Source organism: Harpia harpyja, chromosome 21, assembly GCF_026419915.1.
Source record: "Harpia harpyja isolate bHarHar1 chromosome 21, bHarHar1 primary haplotype, whole genome shotgun sequence".
NCBI lineage: Eukaryota > Metazoa > Chordata > Aves > Accipitriformes > Accipitridae > Harpia > Harpia harpyja.
The window spans coordinates 6944596-6970664 of record NC_068960.1 but is presented as its reverse complement, the minus strand read 5'-3'; the positions used below and the strand labels follow the sequence as shown (position 1 = coordinate 6970664).

Here is a 26069-nt window from a genome sequence, read left to right as displayed (position 1 = left end):
ATGATTTTTAAAAGTATTTTTCAGGAGTCTTTCTTCCCAAAGTAGATGTGCAACACACGCTGATTTGACAGATAAATTAAAAGAAATCCAGTACAAGTTATTTGTATCAAAATGAAAGTAACGAACACTTGAGATACTGATCACTACCCTGAAGTGATCCTATCGAAATACCAATTTGCAGGATGGGAAAAAGCAGGTGTAATCCAATAAAACAAAGCAATAATTATGAAAAAATTGAAAGAGGTCAAAGTCAGAAAGCTCTTGACTTCTTTTTGCACTGGCATTTGTCAAGGTGAGCAAAATCCATTAGCAAGGAGCAGCCTGAGTTTTAACACATCTGAGTCTTTAAAAATGTTAATGTTTAATAGGGTGTGCTCATGCTTTAAATATCCCTGGTAACAATGCACAGGCTGATAGGAATCTCTCGAGGTTGTAAATCAGTGGCAGAGCCTTGCAAGGCACACAAGCACTTGCTGTTCACTTTCATGGTTTATTATGTTATCAGAACTCATTGACTGAATTATGGCCTTATAACAGCTCTTTCTCTGCATTATCCTACTATTACTGTAGCATTATTGACCTATGTCCCATTAGAAGATTATATGCCCTCCAAATGAGCACACAGAAGTTAGATGACTCTGTGGCTGTTTAATGTACAGGCTCATTTTCTAGGAGGAACCCTTTCCCTGATCTATGCCCACAAAATCTGCTTACCTGAAGATGCTATCGGTTCTGGCTTGGGCTGATTGATAGAAAGACAAAGACTTGTGAGTGGGGAGCAATGTTTTCTCCCCAGTCCTGTGTGGGATGCCTCACCTGCAAGCCAACAACTCAGCTGCAGGCTGTGTTCAGGATTGCATACTAGAAGCCAAGGTATGTGAGGAAGAAATGGAGGTGAGGACATCATGTTAGTTGGATTTTAAAACTGCAATGATTCCCTCCCATTGGAGAACTCACCCATCATTTCCCAGAGTGCATGCATCAGTCCAGCAGGTTGCAAGTCCATAGGTTCACTACTTGAGAAAGGATTTCACCCTATGTTATCAGCAGGTACAACCTGAAGCTTTAAACAGTCTGAAAGCCCTTGAGAAGGTGCTTTTCCTTTCTGTGGCCGTAGCCAGCTCTACTCCATCAGAGCAGTGATGGCTATATTAAACAGAAACAATAAATTTCCTCCATTGGTACCCAACTGGGCTCATGCAAGTTTTTTTCCTCACTCTTACTGTACCTTATAAAGTCTCAAGAGTCCCAGTAGTTTTTTCCATTTTCTCAGAGAAGAGTCTGGCAAAACAGCATATTTTTGGAAATGTCTGGGAGAAGAGGGTGCAGACCAAGACCTCATAGTCGTGCAGCAAATCTTGAGACGGACATGACCATCCATTGCCCTCCTTTCTTTGCCCACCCTGCCTAGCCCTCTTCTGCACAGGGTAATTCGCCCTCGTGAAAAACTCCACTCCTGATAACAAGCCCTGGAGAACAGGCAGACGTGCAGGCACCTTTTTCATGTCAATCTAGTTAGAGTTTATTGATTCCCCTTGCCTTCGGCTAATGTACTTTTATTATTATTAATAAATAATCATAATTTTTTCCATCAGTGGCGCCTGCACCCAGGAGCCTTGGAGGATTCTAGCAAAAGTATTATTAAAACTAAAGATTTCTAAAGGGTTGAACAGCAGCATGGCCGAGTAATCTGACAGAATCTGCAGCTGGGGAGCAAAATATCCCCACCTGAGAATATGTGATAGAGCATCAAATTGGCTCCTTCCCTCAGTGCCACCATTTAAAACCGTGGCCTCCTGTTCATGATCACTTCTGCTTTGTTGTCATCCCCCAAGGATGCGGGTGGGTGGCTGCTGGGGAGCTGTCGCCCAGGCATGCAGGCTCTTGCAGGACCCTGCCCTGGCATGGTGCATGACTCAGTACACCTGGAGTGCCAACGCTGTTGCTGTGTGCTCCTTCTGGCTGGCACCCCCTCTGCAATAGCTGCCCAGGCAGCCCCCGTCCTCCATCCTCTGCCTGGCCAGCTGCAGAGCCTGGTCCTCGCTCCTCCCAGGTTACAAAGATCCGGGATCTCTTTCCCAATCTAGGCAGAAGGATTACCTGGAGGGGATGGTTTCTGCTAGAGGATTGCATGCATCTGCTCATAAACAGGCAGGACAGCGGGGAAGGAGTCATCACCAAACTCAAGAGACGGAGAAGGACATCGAGGCGCACAGTCCTCTGGACAGTAAGCTGCAAAATAGTGACTGAAGTGATTTCAGGGACATTTGGGGATTGCCGGTAGAGGATTTGGGGGACAAAGATCAGTAACAGTGTCAGCAATGAAAACACTGTGTTGCTCAAGGAGGTGATTTTCGTGGGGTGGCAGGCAAGCAAAGAGAATTAGAGCTGTCACCTGTAAGTAGACCTACTCCCGCCTGCAATCCTGAATTAGCACGTCTTCATGCCACCATCGTTCCAACTCCTCCTTGGTCAGCCTTGTCTTCCCTGAGGACTTTCTTGCCAGCTGCACTCTGGGCCATGCATTATTGTGGGCTTTCCCTCCTGCGTCCTGCTTCCCCCATTGCATCACCAGTGGTCCGGCTGAGTCCTGTGACCTGGCACGTGACAGCAATCCAGCACGGGTCCTGTCCCTTAATGCTGCCACTGAAATCACATAGACCACAACATGTCCATAACACAGATTTTCACTGGAAAACAAACACCTTGCCCCAGTGTTGTAGATGAAATAGGAGCTCCAGATTAAGATAATCCATGTTTCAGAATAAAATAGGGTGCTTTATTTGGCAGGAAAAAAAGTACATCTGGTCCAAATGGAAGTAAACAAGACCTCAGAGTCCTTTTCTCTGTGTAAAGCCACTTCCTCAGAAGGTGTGTTCAGGCAGTGACAGAAGGGCTATAAAGGGAACCCAAGATGCTCATACCCACTCTTTGATTTAGACATGGCCATACAGAGTTTGCTGCAGTACGTGGGCTCTAGCTCGCTGCTGTATTTGGCAGCAGGGCTGGTCGCTGTTCTTTACTTTCTTACCAGCTTGAAGAAGTCGGTTTGCAGTTTGCCTCCTGGGCCACGACCTCTTCCTCTGATCGGAAACTTGAATGTGGTGGACCTGAAAAAGCCGTTCCAGTCGCTGACAGAGGTAGGGTCTGAGCGAGCAGGCAGGAGGAAAACAGGCAATTCCTGAAGCAAGAAATGCAACTAGGGAAATGGAGATGTAATTGTGTTTGCGTTGTGTGGAGGGCAGAAATGAGATATTTGGCGTATAGGCAGACTGGCAGAGTGACTTTACCTTCAGAGGTATACACACATACATATATTTATATATATAAACATAATACACGCATTCCTTCCTTCATACACACACAAGTGTAGACCCTCACCTCTTGCAGCTCCATATTGTTGCGTTTTTGAGCCCCTCAGAGGCTGCAGGTAGAAGACTCGAGTTGGGCCAGCATGCTGACAGATCAGGACTATTTGCCATCAAGAGGTGTCTCACTGCAGACAGACCTCTCCCACTGAAGGCAGGTAGGAAGGAAGGAAGGAAGGAAGGAAGGAAGGAAGGGTATCATCCCCTGCAATGCAAAGCTCAACTCTGTCTCCCCAACCCTTCCCCTGCACACACACACTGGCCAGGGTTATTTAAGACTTGATGCATGGCTTTTATATGTCTAGGTAAACAAATTGCTTTTTCTTATGCAGCTCCATGGATACTTATATTTCTAAAAGAGAAAAAAAAGACTTAAATAGTATAAAGCCAGGTGCAATCCTCATTTCAGAAATTGTCTGCTGTGTTCCCATAGGGAGGTGGGGACAAGCCAATGTGAATTCAGATTTCTTCTGGTTGCTGTAGGGATCGTTGAGGTGCTGTGAGTGACCTGTGTGTGTGCTTACCAGACATCTACGACCAGGGAAACCCAGTCCCCAGTGAACTCCTTCAGCCACCTGAAGAGCCGCAGTGAAGGGGCAGTGCAGACACTGAGATCCTCCAGTTAGTCATAGAAGAAAGGGCGTCTTGGGCTGCAAAAGTACAGAATTCCTATAACAGTCATGCAGTGTTCATCTGCCTTGATTTACGGTGCAGAGGACTGTGCAGAGCACAGTTTTGATGGGCTTCTGGTTCTGAGCTCCCATCTGATCATATGTATGTTTGAGGCTGCTGGTATGGAAGAACAACTGGTTTTGGCGGTACTGGAGGACTTTATGATACAAATGTCACAGGAAGGTACCAGACTCATTTCCTATAATCTGCCAAGCAGCTTTCTTTAGGCTTTCAGGCCTGCCACATCCAATACTTACGTTGCTGAGAAAAAACAGGGTTGATGCCAAGAAGTACTAATGCAAAGAAATGACCAAAGGAAGGCTACGAGGCGGCTGTGATTCCCTGCCTCTGGCTCTGCCACACACTCTGTGAGCTGATGGGGATGAAAGAACCAGTGTTAATATTATCTCCCAAGCCGTCAAACCACCGTTTGATGAAAACAAATTCAATTTGTCTGGTGTAATAACAGGAGCTGCTTCTAATCTGAAATTCAATTTTCGGAATGTATCTAATGCATAGCAAATGGTAACCCAGGCACATCGGAAACAAGAAGACATTTGGAGCGGATGGCTTGCAGTGTGTTTAAACGAAGTCTAAAATACCGAGTGAATGATTAGATTGTCAAAGCCACCCTTCTGTGTAACAGATGATTCATATTTAATTTGCTATAAAAGCCTAGAGCTCCTGTGACATTATCTACAAGAATATGCTTCCTAGTTGGATTCAAGTTTCTGGTGGCCAGCAAATAATTTTGCAATGACTGCAACACTACCCGCCTTGCCACAATTAGAGACAAGTGCTGTCCTGAAAGAAAGAGTTATTGTCTAGCTTTGTTTTTGTAGTGTTTGTGGCTTCAGCCTCAAAGATGTGTGCACGCCCGCTTGCCTCAGGTCAACAGCATTAAAATAAACAGGCCTGCCTGCTACAGCATTTTCTAACCAGCCTCCGAATGGTAGTATCACTACGCTGGCCTGTTACTGCAGAACACCACAGGAATGCAATGGCATTTTATTGACTTCTCTGATAGAAGCAGTGATAGCAGACACCTTGTTGTGCAAACAGGGTGCAAGCAGAGATGCTGGCAATTGATAGCTGTTGCTCATTAGTTGCATTACAGCAGTGCCTGGAGACTTCAGGCAGGGCTGGGAGGCTCCTTTTGGGCTAGAAACCATCTGGGGTGGCTAGTGCTAGCGTTTGGGTCCAGATCTGGTTTTGAAGGAACATATTTATTCACCTTGACAGCTCTCCAAGATATACGGCAATGTCTTCACTGTGTATTTTGGACCCAGGAAAGCTGTAGTACTGGCTGGATATGAAACCATCAAGGATGCCCTTTTAAATCATGCTGAAGAATTTGGAGAGAGGGCAGAAATACCCATATTCAGGAAAATGACACAAGGAAATGGTAAGTGACCTTTTGGTTGGTTAGTTTTTGCAGTTTGTATATGTTCATTATATTCTTACAGCAGAGAGTATCATCCTTTTACAGATTGCTTTTTGTTTATATAACAGCATATCAAGCAGCTTTGGTACCAGTGTGTAAGAAGGCCTTACAAATGTTTATTAACCACAGGTAACATAAGGATGTTACACCTTTATTTTAGGCATAGCATTCAGCCATGGAGAGCTATGGAAAACTATGAGAAGATTCACCTTGTCCACACTGAGAGATTTTGGAATGGGAAAGAGAACCATTGAGATCCGAATCCTGGAGGAAGTAAATTCCCTTATCAAATATTTTGAATCCTATCATGGTGAGTGTTAAGACTTTCATCCAGAGACAGAAAACTTGTCTAGCAGAACAATAAAGATTAATGAAAGTTTAACTCAGAGCAAATGGTATCTCATGGTTAAAGTTCAGCATACGTTGAAGTAGGTTATTAAACCAAGGCCTTAAAACATTGAAACTGAGTTCCCTGCTATGAATTCTGGGTGGTGAATGAGTTTTTTCTTTGGGAGCTCAGGACTACATTTCCATAGGAAACCACATTGAAATAAGCATAATCACACCATCATTTGTTTTCATTGCTTGAAATACAGGGAAACCATTTGATACAAAGATGATACTCAACAATGCTGTGTCCAATGTCATCTGCTCTGTATTGTTTGGAGAGAGGTTTGAATATGATGATCCTGTATTTCTAACTTTGCTGAAGCTGATAAATGAAAACACTAAGCTGTTGGGCTCCCCTATGGTGCTGGTAAGAGCTTGATTTTATGTTTTAGCTTTTAGGTTTTGGGGGGATATCCGGTTGCCCATGTTTGTCCTCCTGGCCTCCCACGTCTTGCTTCTTGAGAACAAGAACATTATCAGCCAGCCAGCAGCCTGTACAGAATACATCTGCAGTTCTGTATCCACAATGCACACATTCCCAGGCTCCTGCGCTTAGTCTGTGAAGCTTATTAGTAAAAGAAAAAACCCAAAGTCTTCACAAAAGGAACTACTTTACCCTCTCTGAAAAGCAGAAGCACAATATGTCTTTCATATCAGAGATCGGCCTTGAAATGCCATCTCAAATCTGCCTCCTTCTATTACACCTTCAGCAACTGTCTTAGTTCTGCCTCCCCTAGAACCAGGTTTGACAAACTTCTTTTTCTTTTATTTTGGCCACTGAAACTCAATCTTAGCAAACTAACAGCTGATATAAGCCTGTTCCTTCCTGACACAAAGCTTCTGCTTTGAACGCCAGTGGAGTTGTCTTTCTGAGCTGCACTGAAGTCTGCAGCTGGCTGTAACTCCAGACCAGCTAAGCCCAAAAAGCACCACCTGAGCACAGGTCAGAGTTACACACCATGTACAGACACTCTCCCAGGACGAGGCACCAGCTAACATCGGGTGTTTGTTTAATTGTCTGGCAGGGCAGCTAGTGGTCTCCTTGAAGATGTGCACAGCTCTCATGGGATGATGGGGGTGAGACCCCTCCTTTCTCCTGACAGCAAATATCTCCATATGACATACCGCAACGCTGTGCTCAGTCCAGCTCCTAGAACAGTGTAGTTGGGTTAGCTCGGTTCTGTGCCTAAGCTAATTGGCTTGGAAAGCACGATGTTGACCCAGCAATATTGTCTGTCTGTGGAGGTGGCCAGTTCAACTCCCTTCTGCCATAGGATGTGACACACCTGAGGGCTTTCCCTGGAATAGGTACAATGCTCACTTTCCAATCTTTCACATCTGAGACCCTCTGTCCCACCACCTACACAGCTGGAAGCCCTGAAAGAAGATTAAGTTGATGAGTCTCCCAAAAGTCATGGCAAGGACCCATGCAGAGGTGTAACAGAGAGAACACTATTCCTGCAGCAATTCATAGCTCTTTGGACTGTACAAGAAAATGTGAGGGAATTACAGCCTGAAATGTCAGGGCGTGGGACAAGGGACCAGCAGTGTGATTTGAGATATCAGTATGTGTTCAAAATGCCAATTAACAGTAAGACTTCTCTTGCTCCACAGTTATATAATTTCTACCCATCCCTTGGATTCCTCTCTGGAGCTTCCAAGACCGTGCTACAAAATGTCAGTGAACTGAACGCTTTTCTCCAGAAGCTCTTCCAGGAACACAAAGAAGAGTTTAATGAAAATAACTTAACAGGCTTTGTTGATGCCTTTCTGATGAAGCAACAACAGGTACTTTAAAGCTAAGTCTCAGACTCTTTCTATTCTCTTAGCTCTGACTTAATATTAGGACTGACCATCTGTCAGGGACTGGGAGTGAGTGGAAACAGAAGAACTGCAGTGAGCAGAATATATCAAAGCTTGTACTCACAGTGAGCTGTGCTGTACTTGCTCCATAGCTCCACTGAAACTGCTGGTTAAAGGGATCTAGTTGTCAAGATGTCCCATGTGGGGGAAATAAGTCACCATTTATTGGGAGATCATCCCAAACCTTCCTTCAAGAATGGTACAGTGATAAACTTCATTGCAGTAACTAAATTCCAACTAACCTAATATCTAGACCTGGGGATTGCACATATGCTTGGGACCAAACAAATTCCATACAGCATAGGCCCTAATGCTAAAATACTAAACATTTCGTTTCCCAGAGCATATAAAGTCACAAAAAGCTAAAAATACAGATAAAAATGGTGGCAACGCAGTCACATATTGGTATCACTTGCTGTAGAACTTATGGCCATTACCTGTATGTTTTGAAGGAGTCAAAGAAACCCCACACTATGTTCAACAACAGAAACCTGTTGTTTTCAACCCTGGACCTCTTTGCCGCTGGGACTGAGACTACTTCTACGACTGTGCGCTGGGGTCTTCTTCTCATGATGAAATACCCAGAAATTCAGAGTAAGGCTGAGAAGTCCTCTTGTACAATATACTGTTGCATGCTTAAGGCTTTGGTTGTGGAAGGGAGTGGAACTCATTCAATGTTGTCTAGAGTAATTATTCTGAGTACTCTGAGAGAGATAACAACCGTTGACTTTACAAAGGAATTTTATTCAGCTGGATTGCAATAAACCAGCCCAGCCAAGTGGGAGAGGCTAAGGGCCAGTCTACAGTTGCAGTAAAGCTCCCCCATCATTATTCTCCTGCAGGCTATGAGCTTACGTCACTAAAGGTCTCCTCAGGAGCTGATTCTGATCTGGTTTCTGTTGAAGGCTATGGGGTAACAAAGGTGTGTGATCAGAATCAGGCATGGAGTGTGCTGTAGTGACTCCATTCAAGCTCCCTTGGCTCAACAACAAACCTGAAAAAAACCACACCATGTCCTGACTTACCCACTTCTGCTCTTCCCAAACACCCCTCAAAGTTTTTGCTTTTCTTCATCTTGGCCAAACTGGAGGCCATTTCAGTTACAAGATAAGAGGGTTATCAGCTTCTTAATCCTTTCCTCCCTCCAAGGAAAGATTCAGGAAGAAATGGACCATGTCATTGAACCAGGAGAGCTGCCTAAGTTGGAGGACCGGAAAAAAATGCCTTATACAGATGCAGTGATACATGAAATACAAAGGTTTGCCAATATTGTACCAATGGGTGTATCACGATCAACTCCTACCGATGTGAATTTCCAAGGCTATGTGATTCCTAAGGTGAGCTTTGAGGCTAGCAGCTTACACTGCACAGATTCCTTACAGTTTTATTTAAAGCAGACAGGAAGAAAAATATAAAAATCTAAAGATAGCGTAATGTGTGGTTTAATCTATGATGTGATCCTTTGTCTTGGATCCAGGACAGCTATTATAAACATGCACTGGACTGTGGTCTGTTACAGCTGTTTGAATCCAGAATAACCAGAGAGTTAATTAAATGCCAAATATGGAACCTCTACTTCAGTATCTTTCTTAAAGATCTGACTCTGTAAGAAGGGAATGTTTTGTGGTCCAAAAGGAGAGCAGCAGCTACTGATAACAGGCAGAGCCACAGTGGGGCAGGGAAGCATCCCCCAGTTCTGTCTGCCATGGCTCAATCTTATTTGCCTCTTCACATTAGAAAAAAGAAAGCAGCCTGGATCAACTAGGAAAGTGATCTGCTCTAAACAGCTACTGTGAGTTTCTTTGATCCCTTTTAGGGTACAGAGATCATTCCGCTGCTGACCTCTGCTCTGAATGATGAGTTACACTGGAAAACCCCAGATCAGTTCAACCCTTCCCATTTCCTGGATGCTGATGGGAACTTCATTAGGAGAGAGGCATTTATTCCATTCTCCATAGGTGAGAGGGGTAATGTGTGCACCACCTGGGGCACAGTTCCCACGGATTTTAGGAAAGTATGCAAGTTGGGGACACAGAACATAGGATAAAGGATTTCTGGTAATTTGTCCTGTCGACCATTGCTGTAGGTAACCACTTCTTCCTTGGAAGATCTGGGAGACACTGGTTTACCCATGGTCACTGAATGGTCTCACATACCTACAGGCTTCTGTGTGGTTTGAGACCAAGTCAGTAGCACCTCTAATATACAGAGAGAAGGAAGGAAAAATTTCCTACCTCAGCAGCCTGCTCTTACAGACTGTACATCCAGTTTAGAAGGTCTCAGACATCAACACTAATACTTACGGTGCTGACCATTTACTTCTCTCCTGGTTGTTTTCAGGACGAAGGGCTTGCCTTGGAGAAGGACTGGCCAAAATGGAGCTGTTCCTCTTCTTTGCAGGCTTGCTCCGCAAATTTGTTTTCCAACCCGCTCCTGGAGTGGATAAGTCAGACCTAGATCTCACTGCTGATGTCGGTTTTACCTTGAACCCCATGCCTCACCTGGTCTGTGCTGTGCCCTATGAATGATCAAATGACATGGAGTTAGAGTAGTGAACACTTCAAGCTTGAAAGCAAGTCTAGTTACAAGGGAAAAAAGCTGTCTCTACCTGAGCTTTAGGGGAATGAAGACACCGGGCACTGCTATTTTTCTCTCATTCATGCAATTCTTTCCAACAGCTCTTGCGGTGCCTGTATAAGGCAAACCCTTCAGACACCCCTGAGTACTGCTCTCAGAAACAGTGTGATTCATTCCTGGAACAGTCCATCAGCAATGCAGTTTTCAGGGCTGTTTGAAAGAATGAAATGGCTTCAAGCCTCCTCTATAGATGTAACCCATTAGAGGCTCTCCCCTGAGAGCCTCCACAGAGAATTTCTCAGCCCAAAGTCCAAGCTTTATAGCAGAGCTTATTATCGATGGCCCAGCTGGAGACAACAGACACTTAATGGATCTGGAAATCTCCCCAGGACGGTTGTTCAGCTGAGCCTCAGACTGAGCTTCCATTGTGCGATACAACCTGCCTTATCTTTATTACAGAGTCCCAGACACGAGGGTGTAACATGGGCTGATGCCAAGAGCCAGGCAAGGGACAGTTATCAGAAAACATCTAAGTGGTTTGGGAAGCGGGTTCATTCCAACTCACACTAGGCACTTTATGCTGAAGAGCCTATTTATGATGGGGCCAAACTAGCAGCTTTCTGCTTCCGCTAAGAAAGGCATTTCTACCACTCCGTCACCTCTCCTGGCTTCATGCTGGCTCTGGCTCTTGTCTGATCCCATACTGGGCCATCTTAGATCCCTAAACTGGCAAAAAATGACCAGCCACAGAAAGTGAGGAGTTTCTGAATCGGCGTGGCTAAAGCTGGACACAAGCCCGAGGCAGTGTGAGGGCGATGCAGCCTGGGGCTGGACAGCAGGACTGCCATGCTCCCATCAGAGAGCTGAGAGAGGCTCAGCCCTCTTCTCTGCTTGCACCTTAGGAGCCGTAGTTGCTCTCTAGATCCTCTCTACCCTCCACAGAGAGAGAGAAGATCCTTCAGTGGATGATTTAACTGCCATAAGGTCTGAATTGCTCACTCTCTCCATTGCCTGCAGGGTGAACCATCATCCACAGGCTCCTAATTCAAACTTCAGTCTCATGTATCAGGTGTGTTGAGATGAATAGGGACAATATTTTCCATTTGACTGAAAATGGGGCTTCAACTCTTTAGAAAATGTTGCTCTCTGCCTTCAGCTCTACACCAGATACATAGCCCCTGGCATTTCAAGCTGTCTTCCTCTCCAGACATTCCTTGTGTCAGGGATAGGCAGCAAGGTCTCCAGGCAGAGTAACAGATCAGCCTGCACTACTGAGCAAATACCACTGCCACAGGCTCCCATGGAAGTTATATGTGCTCAGTACTCAGCAGGAGCAGGGCCATTGCAATAAGAACTGCAAGCCAAATTTTGGTACTTGCAAAAAGTGCTTTGGCCACTTATGTAGGAACCGAAGTCAACAAATTCAGAGCTGATAATGCTCACGTTCTGCCAGCAGAGATCCTGCATCACTCTCAAGGCTAATAGGATTTTGAATGTAGTCACTGTGAAAATAGATGTAAAAACTGGTAATAGAGTCTGGAAGGAGAAGCAGGTTAGACTTCGTTACCAAGTTGCTCACCTGTACCATTAACTTGTCATATGGGGGTCTCTGTAGAAAGCCGGTGACACCCCAGAGACTGCAGCTGTCCTAGAGCAGCTGTTTGATTACTACAATCAATGATTTATTTCATGTAGCAGCCATTAGGAGTAGGAACAACTAGCTGTACCCGCAAGGCTACACCCACTGAGGCAAGTGTGATATGTATGTGAAATCTGAATGGTGGTGCAGGTACAAGAGAGGAGGCTGCTTCATGTGCTGTGAAACAGGCAAGAAACCACATGTGGGCTAGGGAGCAGTGAGTCACTGAAGATGCTTTTGTGTTGGTTTGGAGGCAGGAAAGGCAGGTTAGGGTGAAAAGAAAAAAGGGAGAAACAGAAAGTTCCAGAGACTGAGGGGGCAGTTACGGTAAATCTAGAACATAAAACTAAAGTTGCTGTCATCTAAAGCTGATCTGTGCTGCAAATGGAAAGAAAGAAAGAGAATATGAAGGGATGACAAAGTAGAGCAGTCTTTGGCCAAGACACTGACTCTTCACACTAGCTTTAGTTCACGCAAATAAAGGCAGCACTCTAATAGTTGTACTGTACCTTGTACTTGTACGGGTATTGCACTTCTACGTGCATTGTACCATGGGTACATCTCCAGCTTCTGGTTACATCTCAAGGAGTCTGCTTGACAAGCTATGTAATAAGAAAGCCTTTGCTGCTACACTTGCTTACGTTTATTTTGCTGTTGCTCTATTTGCAGTCTAACTACTGCAAGCCTGACCTTATCTCCTACTTAATAAACAAATATTTTACTCTGTTTCTGTTGATCTATCTGGTGCTGCAGGATGAAGTTGATTTTGGGTCAAACTGATAAAGTTGGGCTGTACCACCTTTAATACACTCACACTAGAGAGGTGAGCACGGGGATCCCTGGGCAACACGCAGCCAAGACGTGTTTAGCAATGCAAAGAGCGAGCAGTACTTATAGCCGCAAACAGCTCAAAGGAAATAACTGAATTTCTAACTCCAGAAAATCACAACTGCTGTCTGAGACAGGACATGGCTCTGGATGGCTCTCTGATGTGGCGTCTTACAGTGGTTCCTGCCCTTGCTTAAAAGGAACTCATCACAGTAAATGCCAGCAGGAGTTATCTGAGGCTGCAGTCCTGGATGCACTGCTGGTCAAGAATGGGACTGGCAGGGAAGGCACAGAGATTTGGGGGGATTTAAGTTAATTTAAAGGATGCAGGGCTGACGCTTTACTGGCTGGCTCTCCCCAGGCTGGCTAACTGGCAGCAGAGTGGCTGTGCTTTGGGGTCGGTGGATGATGCCCGTGCTCCACGTCCTCACCAGCACCACCTGGTTCCCATGCTGTGGCAGGGGATTGCCACGTGGCACAGGGGACCGAGGACAACCCGGCTTCGAGCACCCTGAGGGGCCCGGCTGCCCCAGGAATGCACCCGGAGCGGTGTCAGTGCCTGGCAGGTGTTTTGTGCTTGGCTCTGTGTGCTCGGGCAGGGGAGCACGTAGCAGCGCGGCTCCAGAGCGAAACACGTACCAGACACATTACTGAGACAGGAATTTCTTGTCATCACAAGAGCTTGACTTACCTTTGTCATTTTAATGCATTGCACTCAGAGCCTGGTTTAAAAAAACCCAATACGCTCCCCCCTGGCTTTTCAGAGATAATTTAAGTCTCTTTCTGAAAGGCCTTTTTATGATTTCAGCAGCTCCCAGGGCAAGGATGAAATACCGGGAGAGCGGCAGCAACACGTAACTTTTGCACTGCAGGGTGCTGCCGGTCAAACAAAACCCTGCAGGAACAAACATTTTGCACAGGGCGCAGAGCATGTGCCATTGCAAGTTCTCATCGCAGTGCCCGCGTTCTCCATCCTGAGTCAGCCCTGATCCTCCTTGCCTGTCTTTACAGTCCCTCTGCCGCTTTGCTCACTTGAGCAGGCAGGGTTGAGTCATCCTAGGCATGCTCTGGGGGAAACCGTTGCCTCCAGCCCATTTCTTGGAAACTAATAAAAAAAAATGCCAGCAATGTTGCGACACACTTGCTTCTGCTTCTGGGCAGCTGGTGTGCTGTAACATCTCCACACCACGCAGGCAGCTCCAGCGTGCAACCAAGCAGCCGTTTGGTCTGGGACCGTGCTAGCCATAGCTATGCCCCAGTTCAGATTAGGTTCACTTCCTTCCCTACCTTCTTTGCATTTGCAAGGCTGAGGACCCATATTTGCTGAATAATGGCCTTTATATGAGCTAACCTTTGTATAAATGTACCTTTAGCCTTGCACTTCCTGATCATGTAAGACAGCTCTTTCTTCGCTGAACAATCTTATTCCATTGGCTGTTTATTCCCAATATCCTCCTGAAAACCTCTATTCAACCCGGTAGATCTCAATTTTTTCTGTGCAAGATTTAAACCTTTATGAGGGATGCAAGCTTTCGTATCAATACAGGTCGTTCGTATCTTTGACTTAAAATAATGCCATTTTCCTGTTTTGTTCCCCTTCTGAAGCCTGCCAGGTCAGCTGGCTTCATTAATTTCATTAACTTCTTCCCTCTATCTCTTAGAAGCTGCTCTTGCAAAATGAAGAATCCTCCCAGAAGTTTCAAATCTAATTTTGTCTTTCCATTCGACTCATGAATCCAGTCATGATCACTTGATCCAAGCTAATTTTCCATGGCTAGCTATTACATGTCCTCTACTTCAGACACAAAGTCTGAAATCACATCCCTTCTGGGCAGTTCAGAGCCGACTTTATGAAGAAGTTTATGGTCTACAACCCCCAGGGATACATGGGCTTTACCATTATTAACAACCTTTGATCTCCACTTGACATCAAGAAAGCTTAAGTCTCCCATAACAATACTATTTTTCTCTCTAGTAACACAGAGACCTCAAACCCTACCCAAATCTGAATGTGGAGGTTTCTAATAGGATTCAAAGAAACCTTTTTATTTCCCCGTGTCAGCTGAGTGTTTGGAGGGTCATAATACTGCTAATAAAGGACCTTGAGGTCTCAGGGGGAGGAGGAGGTTATAGAGGAATGCCAAGCACCTTTTCCCATGTATATGTTCTTGCACACACATGCATGGGTTTGTAATTTGAAACTCTCTTTACTTCTGGACAGGCTTTGCAAACTGCTTAGACCACATTCTCTGAGGTGTTTAAAGAGGGTGGAGTATGCAGTATTTATTTAGGTACTCTACAAACCTTAATAAGAATCGAGTGCTTGTAGCAATCGCAGAGAGCAAACAGAAAGCCAGCTGGCAGAAACTGAACAGTGCCACTGCATTTTTATTGCTTCTAACCCCCCCCAAAACAGATTATTACCAAAAAAAATGTCTTTTTTAATTTCATTTATCTCTGATCCTGCATTAATTTGTCTGCTGTGTGCAGTGGTATTATTAGCTGTACTCTATTTTTCAACTGGCTATAAAAATTCAGCTTTTAAATTTCCTCCTGGTCCAACTCCTCTTCCGATCATTGGTAACCTGCACTTGGTGGATCTTAGAAGGCAAGATAAATCACTAATGAAGGTAGGACAAAAACTCCCAAACCCAAACCCTCATAGATTTTAAAGCTGCCTGAGATGTATCAATGAAAGATTTTTGTCTTTTTTTAATTCAAACTAAATTGTAAAGGTGTGAAAATTGCTTTGTAATATTTTTGTGGGCTTCTTCTAGCCAATGTCTGTGTTGATGCGATGTCATTTATGAGCGATGAACCATTAAAAAAAGACCTCTGGGTAATATGGGATTTCTTCACGTAATTGTGATGAGGTACACGAAGTATATAATGCTTGTGGGATTTGAAATATTAATTTGACAGCTCGGACACCCAGAAATCTTTTAAAGCATTAGGACATAACTAACATGAAATGAAATTGCTTCCCTCCCCTCCGCCCTGGAGAACTGGCAAGGGGAATTCCACAATGCAGTGACCCCAAAACGGCTTCGGAGAAGGCCAGATCCAGATGCCCCACTGCAAAATCCAATTCCCTCTTGATGAATTGGATATGCATTAAAATCTCGACGGCAGTACAAGAGAGGGATGGAAAAGTTGCGCTAAGGAACCAGAATGAATAGCCCGTAAGCTCTTCTATTAACCTGTCATTAAGACAACTTACCCCACTGACGGTGGTAAACTGTTCTTCGGCGCAAGATGAGGCCGGCACAGCCCGGGGTGTTTATGTCAGGCTGCCGAGCGCTCCCCCCTTGCTTTAGCAGACTGCACCCTCGGGGATCGGCGTGCACCAGGGTCAGGGAGAGAGTGAGCAAACAAACAGCGGCGGTTCATGACCAGGCGTCGACACGGCTCCCGTAACACCGGTGCTCAGCAAACACCGGCGGGTCTCGGGGAGCAGCCGAGCGGTGGGTTAGCACTGCCATGGGGTGAGGCTCTCAGCACCTGGTGTTGTTACGGGCAATGTCAGGGCTGGGGTCGGTTTACCCAGTGGGGCTGGGCAGACGATGCAGCAGCCTCCGAATGGCAGTTTGGAATTACCTCCGCACGCTTTCATCACCTGCTAGGCTATATTTGGTATTGCCTATGTTTGCCTTTACTTTCGGATTACTCCAGAGGGGCTATCCCTCCATCTCACCCCACAGAGAGCAAAAAATGGGGATTGCATTGAGCAGCAGGCACCAGTGTTTTGTTGGCTGGGCACCCTGATGGGGTGCTCCCCTCTCCCCTGCGAAAGCTGACGGTGGACTCGGCACGAGCTGAGGGTGCCTGCACACACCCTGTGTTTGCTTAGGCAGCAGATTGGGACTGTGGCTTCCCATCACCTTGCTCGTGCCCAGCCCAAACTCTTCTCGGCTGTCCCCAAGTACCGTTTTCAAGCTGCCGGGGAGCAAGGTGCAGCCGCAGCGATGGGGTGGAGGTCGGCGGGAGCAGTCATCTTCCCACGGTCTCCAACACAGTGCCGAGGAGATACACAGGCAGGGGCTGGGGGGAGACGACAGTCTCACCCTTGTAAAACACAGGCATGTAGCAGCAGGCACACACATGACGGTCCTTACGGAGCGTGGATTCCCCCGTCAGCCTGCCTCGCTTTGCCACAGACCCCTTTTCTCGGCACAGACGAGTGGGGATGTGTGCACAGCGCAGCGGCTCCGGGGTCGCACGTAGGACGTGCCAGCGGGACTGTATGCTCCTGGAGGGATTTTCAGCCCCCTGGGGCACTGTGTTGCCTTTGAAAACTGCCCAGCAAGGCAGAGCTTTGGCAGGGAGCTGCGGAGAATTTGTCCTGGGGTGTATGGCAGTGAAAGAGCCTCTCTGGGTTATGGCAAAGATACATCCAGAGCCGCCTTCTGTGCAAAACGAGCATCACTTTGTGTACAAGCATGGGGACAGCCAGCAGTTCGGGCAGCGTCCTCTTCCTGCTGTGGGTTTCCTTGCTGTGCCCAGCTAAGCTATAGGTACCAAAGCCAGGTCCGAGCAGAAGGGCATGGATTTGCAATTTGTGGTCATCCAGGGCAAACTAAACACCTGGCATGGGGCAAGCAGCTCCACTGGTCTAGTAGCAGAGATGCAGGAGTGCTTTGGTACGAGAGGAGCATCGTACCAAAGCTTTCCTGTGCAACAGCATCATCATTTGCACTGAAATGTCTCCTCTGTTTTCGTCTTTCTCCGATTTGCCAATTTGTGTTGCCATTTGAGGTCCAGTCTTTAACTCTAGGTGCTTTTTTTGTTTTTCGTTTCCTTTCTCCTTAACAGCAAAACCAGATTAGTAATGCATTGATGGGGGTGGGGGTTCTTTCATGGCAAGAAGCCTAAAATTCATACGGATGCCAGCCAGGCATCCGTACAAAATGCCTTGTGTTTGACAGTGATGAGCTCCGGCTTACAGGTGCCGTTCTGCAGGTAGCGGCTCTGCAGCCGTTCCCAGCAGGATGCCAGGACGTAACACGTCCTTTCAGAAAGCAACGGGCGTTTACCCTGTGCACGCTCCTTCCCTTCCTGACCATCACAGCTCACCTCTTTTTCAGCTTGCGGAAAAATACGGCCCCATCTTCACCCTCCACTTTGGGTTCCAGAAAGTTGTGGTCCTGACCGGGTACGAAGTTGTGCGGGAGGCGCTTGTGAACTACACAGAGGAGTTTGTAGACAGACCATCCATCCCAATATTTGACCAAATTCAGAACGGAAACGGTACTAGAGAAATGAGCGGGGGCGGGCGGGAGGGACGACACCGTCGCTTAGTGCCAGCCTAACTGTGCATCCCTGGAGCCCGGCTTTTAAACATCCCCCTTGGACCCTTCTGAAGCCAAGCTGACAGAAAACGTTTGGCTTTCCTCGCTTGCACGCAATGCCTCCTGGCTTTTCGTCGTTTTTGCTAATGCACTTGCGGCTGATCCATATCCTAAACGTTTGAGGGTGAGGAGTGGGATTTTTAAAGGCACTGTGGTAATTCTGGGGTTAATTTCCATAAGATGTCAATGAAAGCAGCTCACCGCCACCACCACATTTACAGACCTTCCCCACGGTTTCAGGGGACTTTGGACTAACTGGTTTGGCTGTTTGGAGCTGTAGGGTTTTTCCCTTTCTCCCACTGCCAGGTGCCACAATTTTGGACATCATCAGTGCCCTGTGCCTTGCCTCCCCACAAAGGCTCTTGGGTGGACCGATGTGAAACAGGTTGAGGCAGAAGCAATAGGCTGAGGCTGGAAGTTCACCTCCACAAACAATCCCATAGTTTTTCCAAGGCAACTCTGTATCCCCGAGTGTTTCAGAGGACTTTTTGCCTTGGTTTTCCATCCTCTGCTTCAGCTGAAGCTTTAGCTTTGAGCATCCAAAAGGCAGCTTTATATGCTGGTCACAGGCTGAAGTTGGGATTACAATTAGAAATTAAATTACCCAGCCATAATATCAATAGATTAATTTATCGCTACATAAGGAAAAGGAATCGATGGGGAGAAAAGCATTTTTCAGAGCTAATTTACATATAAAATATCCCTGTGGGAGACTGTCAGTACTGTGCTATAAGTCCTTTCACACTTACCTTCTCAGCCCAAGACTGAGCCACTTAGAGGTGACCCAAAGCTGTAAATTCCCAGGGACTGTTAAGTAACAATGGTCACAAATTTTCCCATGAAACATTTTTTCTTCAGAAAATGCCAATTTGTTGACTCTGAAGCTGTTTGCAGAAAAGGAATGATCCAGATAAAATTGCATGAATTAAAGAAAAATTGAAAATGAAGTTTAGAAATTTGCTTTGACATTTTTAGAGCAAGAAGTTTTGCTTTCCAAATTAAAACTACACTGCTTTAAAATAGTGCTTATGCTAGAAAAAGCAAACACATTTAAAAACCTTGCAGCCAAGATGGCGATGTGAAGTGCTGGAGTCCAGGCTTTTGACTGCCACAATCTGAGATAGTCTTTGGATTATTGGCACAATTTTTTCCTTCGCTATTTCCAACACTCTGATGGCATGAAATACCCATCCCTGCTTGGTGGTAGTGATCATCAAGGCATGAGCTCAGCAACCTCCACAAAATGATAGTATTTTTGCCACTGCTGAAAGTACAGTGTTGCTGGGAATCTCAATAAAACAGTTCAGCACTGACCAGGGTTGAGGAGACTGAATTATCCCATCCCACATAGACAAAATATCTTTATGACTGGAATAGGACAAAGGGAGAAGCTTCAAAGATACAAGGTTGTTGCTTGCGGCCTTAGACTTGCAACCAAACAGGGTCAGAAATGTTGCATGATTGACTTAGACCAACATCTCTACCCAGCCCTACAGCCAACCCGTACTGGTCTGAAAGCCATACTTGCTTATCTTGCACTCGGGAGAGGGCTGGGGCAAACTGGGTTGGGTGGGAGCTTGTTTTTCCCAAACTACACGCTCAGTGAGACTGGGAGAATGGAACTGAGAGGATATGGATGGGGCACACAGAAATGGGAGACCCGTAGTCCCTAAATCCATGGGAAACTGGGCAGCAGAAACACTTGTGGAGATCCCTCCTCATCCAGTCCCCTATTTTGTTTCGTGCGGTGGGGGTCCTCTGTGCATGAGCCCAGCGGCGATGTCTCACGGCCTCCCCAGGTTTGTTCTTCTCTATTGGGGAGCTGTGGAGAACAACTCGGAGATTCACCGTGTCCAGCATGCGCAACCTCGGCATGGGGAAAAAAATGATAGAAGGGAGAATTTTTGAGGAGCTTCACTTCCTTATCGAGATGATCAAATCCTTCAAAGGTGAGCTGGAGACCACCACGGCGCTTTACAGCCTCATATGCGTCACTGCTGCTGCAATGTCGCACTAACGTTTCCATCCTCCTCCCATTGCAGGGGAACCTTTTAGCCTAACGTCCTTCAACTGTGCTCCAATCAACATCACCTTCGTCATGCTGTTTGGGGACAGGTTTGACTATAAGGACCCAACATTTCTCACTCTCCTAAGACTCATAGATGAAGTTATGATTCTTCTGGGATCTCCATATTTGAGCGTATGTAACCTGTCCCACAGATTAACTTTTTTTTTACACTGGCACATTACATTTGTGAGCCACACAAACCATAGGATTTAGTTCAGCAGTTATCAAATGTTCAGAACCAGCCATTACACCTAAAATGTGACAGTTCTCCACCTACCACCTTGGTTATCACAAATGTGCTGCCAGATTCCCCTTTGCTACTCTCTGTTTGAACCATCCTGCACATCTGTGTGGAGCTAAAATGAGAACTGACCTATGGTTATTTTAGCTCCACAGATATTTTTTTGGCTTCTTCAACATAATTACACCATCTAGGCTTTCTTTGCCTTTGCTGCATTTTCTAAAAAGACACATTCAGTGTTGATGTCTAGGTGAGTGAGATTTCACACACTGCATTAAAAATGCTTCCTTGGAGAGTGCCAAGAAAACTTTGCTTATCTTCAAACTATCGTACCCAGTCCTTCATAACCGATGTTGGAAAAAACTAACTAGTCTCATACTGATCTAAACTGGGTGGTGGCTTGGCATACTGGAGCCCCAGCTGTTGTGAGGCTGACCAGGCTGTTACTGGTAGAGGATCTGTTCCCACAGAACAGCATAAATGCTTAAAATTAGGTAGCACCAAATAAAGGCTCAAAGGTTGCAAAGCCCTCGCTTATGAAACTCTGCCTGGGAAGTCCCTGGAATGCTAAGATATTACTACTACAAGACAAAACTCAACTGATCTGTCATGCCTTCAGAAGAAGCTGTTTCAGCATGCTGATATTCCTGCAGACTTAATGCTTCTCTTTTTTAATTCCTCATTAGTATTTCAACTTCTACCCATTCCTTGGATTTCTTTTCAAAACCCACAAGATTATGCTTGGGAAAATAGAAGATGTGCGCGTCATTTTAAGGCAATACATGAAGGCAAGTAGGGAGGATATCAATGAGAACAGCGTGAGGAGCTACATTGATGCACTGATATTCAAGCAACAAGAGGTATTTGACTGCTTAGTTCTGTTGACTGTTTGCAATGTCTCCTTTGGATTTTCTAGCTGAAACAGTTGCTGAGTCTTGATTTCAGTCATTGCATGTAAACCTAGTTGAAATCCATGCTGTTATTCTAGTGGTATTGAAATCAGATGCCAGTCTCTTACAGTTGGTGTTATTTACTGCACGGATTTTTCTATCAAAATTAAGATATGAAAGCCACTGTCTCAGTCCACTCCTGAAACAGCAGCACTAATAATGTGAGATCAACTCCTTGTTCCTAGTAGAAAATGTATGAATTCTCATGAAAGCTGACTCTGCCTTTCTTTTTATGACAACAAATCAATTAATCATCTACACTGTTGCTCCAAGATGAATGATACACTTAAAGTACTTGAATGATAAATCATCAGTACAAGTCCTAGCCCTGCCCTGCATCTTGCTTTAGTAGAGACTTAGCAGTTTCACACATCAGTTGCGTTCGTTCAACACAAAATATTTGGGCTCTGAGTTTTTTCTTCTTTCCAACTGGATCTGGGCCAACCTTAGGCACTAAGTATTCTACCGAGCTATGTGGAGGAAGGATCAGTACAGTCCTAAAGCCCAGCAGAAATGGCCTGAAAGGTCATTTTGAACATTGCTGGGGATTCAAACCTGCCCTTGGGCAGGAGGAGTTCCTCGCAGCTAGGCTTAGCTGAATCTTCTGTACAGGGGAGAGAACAGGCTCTTTCCAAACCTGTGAGGCTGAGTCCGTGAACAGCACCTGGCCCTGGGCTTCAGCCTGCTTCTGGGTGGAGATCGATGCCAAACCAAAACTCCACTCCAAACCTTCCATCTTTGGTGCTCCCATCTTTGGGGAATGCTGTGCGTTCAAGATCAGGTCTATTTTATCACCCGGTTCACAAACACAAGATCATAGTCAACAGCGTTGTAGGCTATGCAGTATTTCCCTAGCTTGCTGAATACGAAGACTGATGGTTTTAAGACCTTTCTTACCACTTGTGTTTTTCAAGGAGAAAAACAAGAAAGACAGCCTCTTCCATGATGACAACTTAATAGCATCCATACTTGACCTGGTCATGGCAGGAACAGAGACCATAGCCACAACGCTCCAGTGGGCCATCCTGCTGATGATGAAATACCCAGAGATTCAAAGTGAGCTCCTTTTACCTACTCCCAGTCTGTGGCATGGCTGATATGGGGAGGGGAGAGGCCTGGCCTCAGATCCACAGAAGCTCTTTTGCCTTAAGAGCTGAATCCCATCTCTTTGTTGTTATGAACTCCTGATGTAATTAGATGCTGATCAAAGTCACAACAAAATAGTCCCTTTGCCTTGCTAGGAGAGAGGATGAGTGGAGATCAAGGTATGGGGAAACATACAGGGAAACAACGCATCCATGTGCCTGAACTAGAAATAGAGTGGGGAAACCCAGGCTGTTGTTTTAAGAATCCTCTCCCTCCACACCCTGGAAAAATATGTTTTTCCCAAAACTGAATCTGAGGAGGGAGTTGGCTTCCTTGCTGGGGCACATCCCCTTTGTTTGCTCCTTCCAGAAAAGGTGCAGGAGGAGATTGGGAGAACCGTCCAAGCTGGAAACTGGGCCACATATGAAGATAGGAAGAACATGCCGTTTACAAATGCGGTGCTACATGAAGTGCAGAGGTTTATCACCCTCCTGCCCCACGTTCCCCGCTGCACTGCTGTTGACACCCACTTCAGGGGCTACTTCCTTCCCAAGGTAGGTAACTGCTCCATCTCAGGAACACGCCACCCTCCTCATTTTTGCTAGTGCCATTAAAGACTGGTTTCTTTAGAGGGAATTATAGGACTGAAGCCCAAAGCAAGCATCCAAAATCACCCCTAGAAGAGTTTCTTCCTCTCCAGTGACTATGCTGAGTCCAGAGAGACTGGTATTGTAGGACTCAATTCAGTACTTCTCATGCCAAGGAGTTCCTCGCTCCATGAGTGACTCTGGTTTACCTCCTTCATGCCATCTGCACAGTGAAGTATCTGCCAGGGAATTTACAGGATCTGACCCTCTGCTTGAGGTTTTCACAGCACCTCGTGGGGTTTGGCTTCAATCCTTGGCACTGCTGTGAAAATCTCACTGCCTTCTCTCTCTACTGGCTGATGGGATAAAACCCTCAGGGTCTCCACCTACCCCAGGTGGAGCAAATCTCCTGGGACACTGAAGTCTGTGTCACTAAATGAACTAAAACAGAGCACTTTTGCTGCTTTTATGCCTTCATGTACTTTTCTTCCAGGGTATAATTGTAATCCCATCACTCACCTCAGTGCTGCTGGATAAGACGCAATGGGAGACACCGCATCAGTTCAACCCCAACCATTTCCTTGATGCCGAAGGGAATTTTGTAAAGAGAGAGGCTTTCCTGCCCTTCTCCACAGGTAACTAAAGGGCTGATCTGCACTGAGATGAGGCTATGGCAGGACCATTTTATTACCATATACACGAATGGGGTCTTCATGGCCAAGTACTGCCTTTAACTCAGTCAATAAGCAATGGAGTCAATTATTCTGCATCCAGGCAAATGGCTCTCAGAGCACACCTCTCCCATGTTGGTTCCCAAAGGTTCAAAAAGAGAGAAGACAGAGAGATATATTGCATCCAAAAGAAGGTGGAAAAATGCCTGAAAGCTGTCAGGAGTAGGTGGATAATCAGACAGGACTGGTGGGGCTGCCAGCACAGCTATGCATGGGGTTTCAGGAGCTCTCCTGGAAGTGAGGGTACAATCCAGGGACCCTCAAGTCCTGTCTTGAGGCAAGGTTCACATGTGAGTGGGTCTGATGGACAAGGCCTCATCCACTGCCCACCAGAGCCAAGGAAGAGAGTCCCAATAAGCCTTGCACCTTGGCTAGGTATTACACCCAGCAGAGACCCAATATAGGACAGAGTACACCAAACCGTATTGCTCTCACTGTGAAATCTTAAATCCAAGGCCCTGGATTGTTCCCAGAAATCACCTTGGACTGTGATTCTTCCAGGGGCACTTTTGAGAGCTGCCAAGGATTTCCAGCATGACCTGTTCTTTTAGAGGAAGAAGCACAGCCCTGTGGTTGGGGGAGGTGATAGGACACTTGGCATCCTGACACTACCTCCAACTGTCGTTTTGGTCAAGTCACAAAGTTCTTCTTTTATTTTTTTAATCTCAACTTCACCTGCAAAATACAATTAACGTTCTCTCCCTGGAGGCTTATAAACCCAAGCCCCTGGAACTTAAACTGAGCTAATGGTAGGAACAGTTGTTAGATATCAGAAACTCTCCCCTGAGCCATCCTAAAAGAAGAAATATCACTTCCACAGTGCCTTCCCGACAGCCATAAATGCTTCCAAAGGTTGCTTATTTCCAGAAATGCTTGCCCCCAGCCCATGCCCTCCATGGCTGCAGCAGCGTGCATTACGAGAGGGCACAGCTGGATGGAGTAGTCTTGCTGGGATTTTAACAAATCCCAACACTGCAGGAGCCCGTAAGTGCTATAAAAGGAGATTTCCTGCAGAATCCTACAAATCCTACCATGTAACCTTACACCTTCCAGCTGTTCCTCTGAAAGGATGGCTTGAAGGGATTCCAGAACGTGCTCCAACCACAGACCCTCAGCAGTGACTTTGGTCGTTAAGAAGCCAGTTCTCGCTGTCCACCGAGTGCTCCAACTGTACAGGGACCACCATGCAAGGACTGGGAATCTAGCACAAAGAGGGGGTAGGAAAGAAGAAACACAGTCTTTTCTAAAAGTGGGATGTTAGGAAAAATTCCACAGGAAAAGTGAGTTTCAAACCATTGCACTTTGCGAGGAGGTGGTATTTTTCTATCAGACTGCTTTTCAAAGAGAAAGGGTTAAAGATGCTGAGAGAGTTGGAAGAGCTAAGGAGAGGAGAGAGTACCTCATAAATGCATAATAACCCTGTAACATGGCTATGACTTGCTGCTGCAGGTAGCTGTGTGACAAGAGAGACCAGGCAGGCAGACTATGCCAGCGGGACTGGGACAGCTACCTGTAGCAACACAGGCTCCTCTACTCCAAAATGCTCTGGTGCCTTTCAAGGTTTCACTCCTGCTTCCATCACAACATCTCAGATGCTAACATGTCCATGGCAAACATTCTAGTTTGGTCTTTCCATCAAGTAAACACACTGCTTTCATCTGCAGGGCGAAGGAACTGCATTGGAGAAAGCCTGGCCAAGATGGAGCTGTTTGTCTTCTTTGTAGGGTTGCTTCAGACATTTACTTTTCAACCCCAGCCAGGAGTTTCAGAGTCTGACTTGGACCTTACCGTCCCCCAAACGACTTTCACGTTAAGGCCTCAGCCTCAGGCAACCTGTGCTGTCCCACGTGAATAACCACAGCCCTGCTGAAGAGCAACCCAACAAGTGGGGAACCTGCTTAGACCCAACTTAGCTATGCTAGGACTCGCCATTCCCTCGTCCTGGCACATCACCCTCTTACACATCCCCTTCCCACTGTCTCCATCCACTCCCACTCCACTGCTCTCCACCCACTCCCACTCCACTGCTCTCCACCGCTACATCTGCCCCATAGGTTGCTGACCCCCTCTTTGCTCCCGTGCTGTGAGGAGGTGCGTATGATCAATTAGAAACCATGATGGTGGTTGACAAACACACACTTCTTCTCAAAACAGACTGTGCATGGAGCTGATGGAAGGACCACGGAGATGGTCTGGTGAAGGGAATGTAGCCCATGAGTAGTAGGTATGTCACCCAGGCTCCCATGGCAAAGCAGTGAGGTTCATAACATCACAGAA

The 26069-nt window shown here is 46.1% G+C and overlaps 2 protein-coding genes and 1 long non-coding RNA gene across 4 annotated transcripts; 2 read left to right on the top strand and 1 right to left on the bottom strand.

The window, feature by feature from the left end:
- LOC128134694 (uncharacterized) lies at nucleotides 1-17067 on the bottom strand. Of its 2 annotated transcripts, XR_008232812.1 has the most exons (4): nucleotides 16002-17067; nucleotides 9972-10255; nucleotides 3032-3181; nucleotides 1-2646 (listed from the first exon to the last, which is right to left on the bottom strand). It is a non-coding gene; the product is annotated as an uncharacterized LOC128134694 (long non-coding RNA). The 2 variants fall into 2 exon arrangements; XR_008232811.1 differs by lacking the exon at nucleotides 1-2646 and having other exon boundaries at nucleotides 2758-3181.
- On the top strand, nucleotides 2943-13011 carry LOC128134693 (cytochrome P450 2K4-like). The gene is made up of 9 exons (XM_052772729.1): nucleotides 2943-3140; nucleotides 5283-5445; nucleotides 5645-5794; nucleotides 6081-6241; nucleotides 7489-7662; nucleotides 8190-8331; nucleotides 8887-9074; nucleotides 9554-9695; nucleotides 10078-13011. Exons 1-9 carry the CDS (start codon nucleotides 2943-2945, stop codon nucleotides 10263-10265), a joined length of 1506 nt encoding a protein of 501 aa, XP_052628689.1. The 3' UTR covers nucleotides 10266-13011.
- On the top strand, nucleotides 14481-25798 carry LOC128134691 (cytochrome P450 2W1-like). The gene is made up of 9 exons (XM_052772726.1): nucleotides 14481-15411; nucleotides 17866-18028; nucleotides 19929-20078; nucleotides 20172-20329; nucleotides 21125-21298; nucleotides 22303-22444; nucleotides 22844-23028; nucleotides 23555-23696; nucleotides 25457-25798. Exons 1-9 carry the CDS (start codon nucleotides 15214-15216, stop codon nucleotides 25645-25647), a joined length of 1503 nt encoding a protein of 500 aa, XP_052628686.1. The 5' UTR covers nucleotides 14481-15213; the 3' UTR covers nucleotides 25648-25798.
- The last annotated feature ends 271 nt before the right edge of the window (nucleotides 25799-26069 follow it).

Bases quoted from the DNA above. Each gene is read 5' to 3' on its own strand.
- LOC128134693 (XM_052772729.1), top strand. From the start codon at position 2,943: ATGGCCATACAGAGTTTGCTGCAGTACGTGGGCTCTAGCTCGCTGCTG. The intron at 5,446-5,644 runs GTAAGTGACCTT...CCTTTATTTTAG, and splicing joins GAAAATGACACAAGGAAATG to GCATAGCATTCAGCCATGGA. The intron at 6,242-7,488 runs GTAAGAGCTTGA...CTTGCTCCACAG, and splicing joins TGGGCTCCCCTATGGTGCTG to TTATATAATTTCTACCCATC.
- LOC128134691 (XM_052772726.1), top strand. From the start codon at position 15,214: ATGTCTTTTTTAATTTCATTTATCTCTGATCCTGCATTAATTTGTCTG. The intron at 21,299-22,302 runs GTATTTGACTGC...GTGTTTTTCAAG, and splicing joins TGATATTCAAGCAACAAGAG to GAGAAAAACAAGAAAGACAG. The intron at 23,697-25,456 runs GTAACTAAAGGG...TTTCATCTGCAG, and splicing joins TTTCCTGCCCTTCTCCACAG to GGCGAAGGAACTGCATTGGA.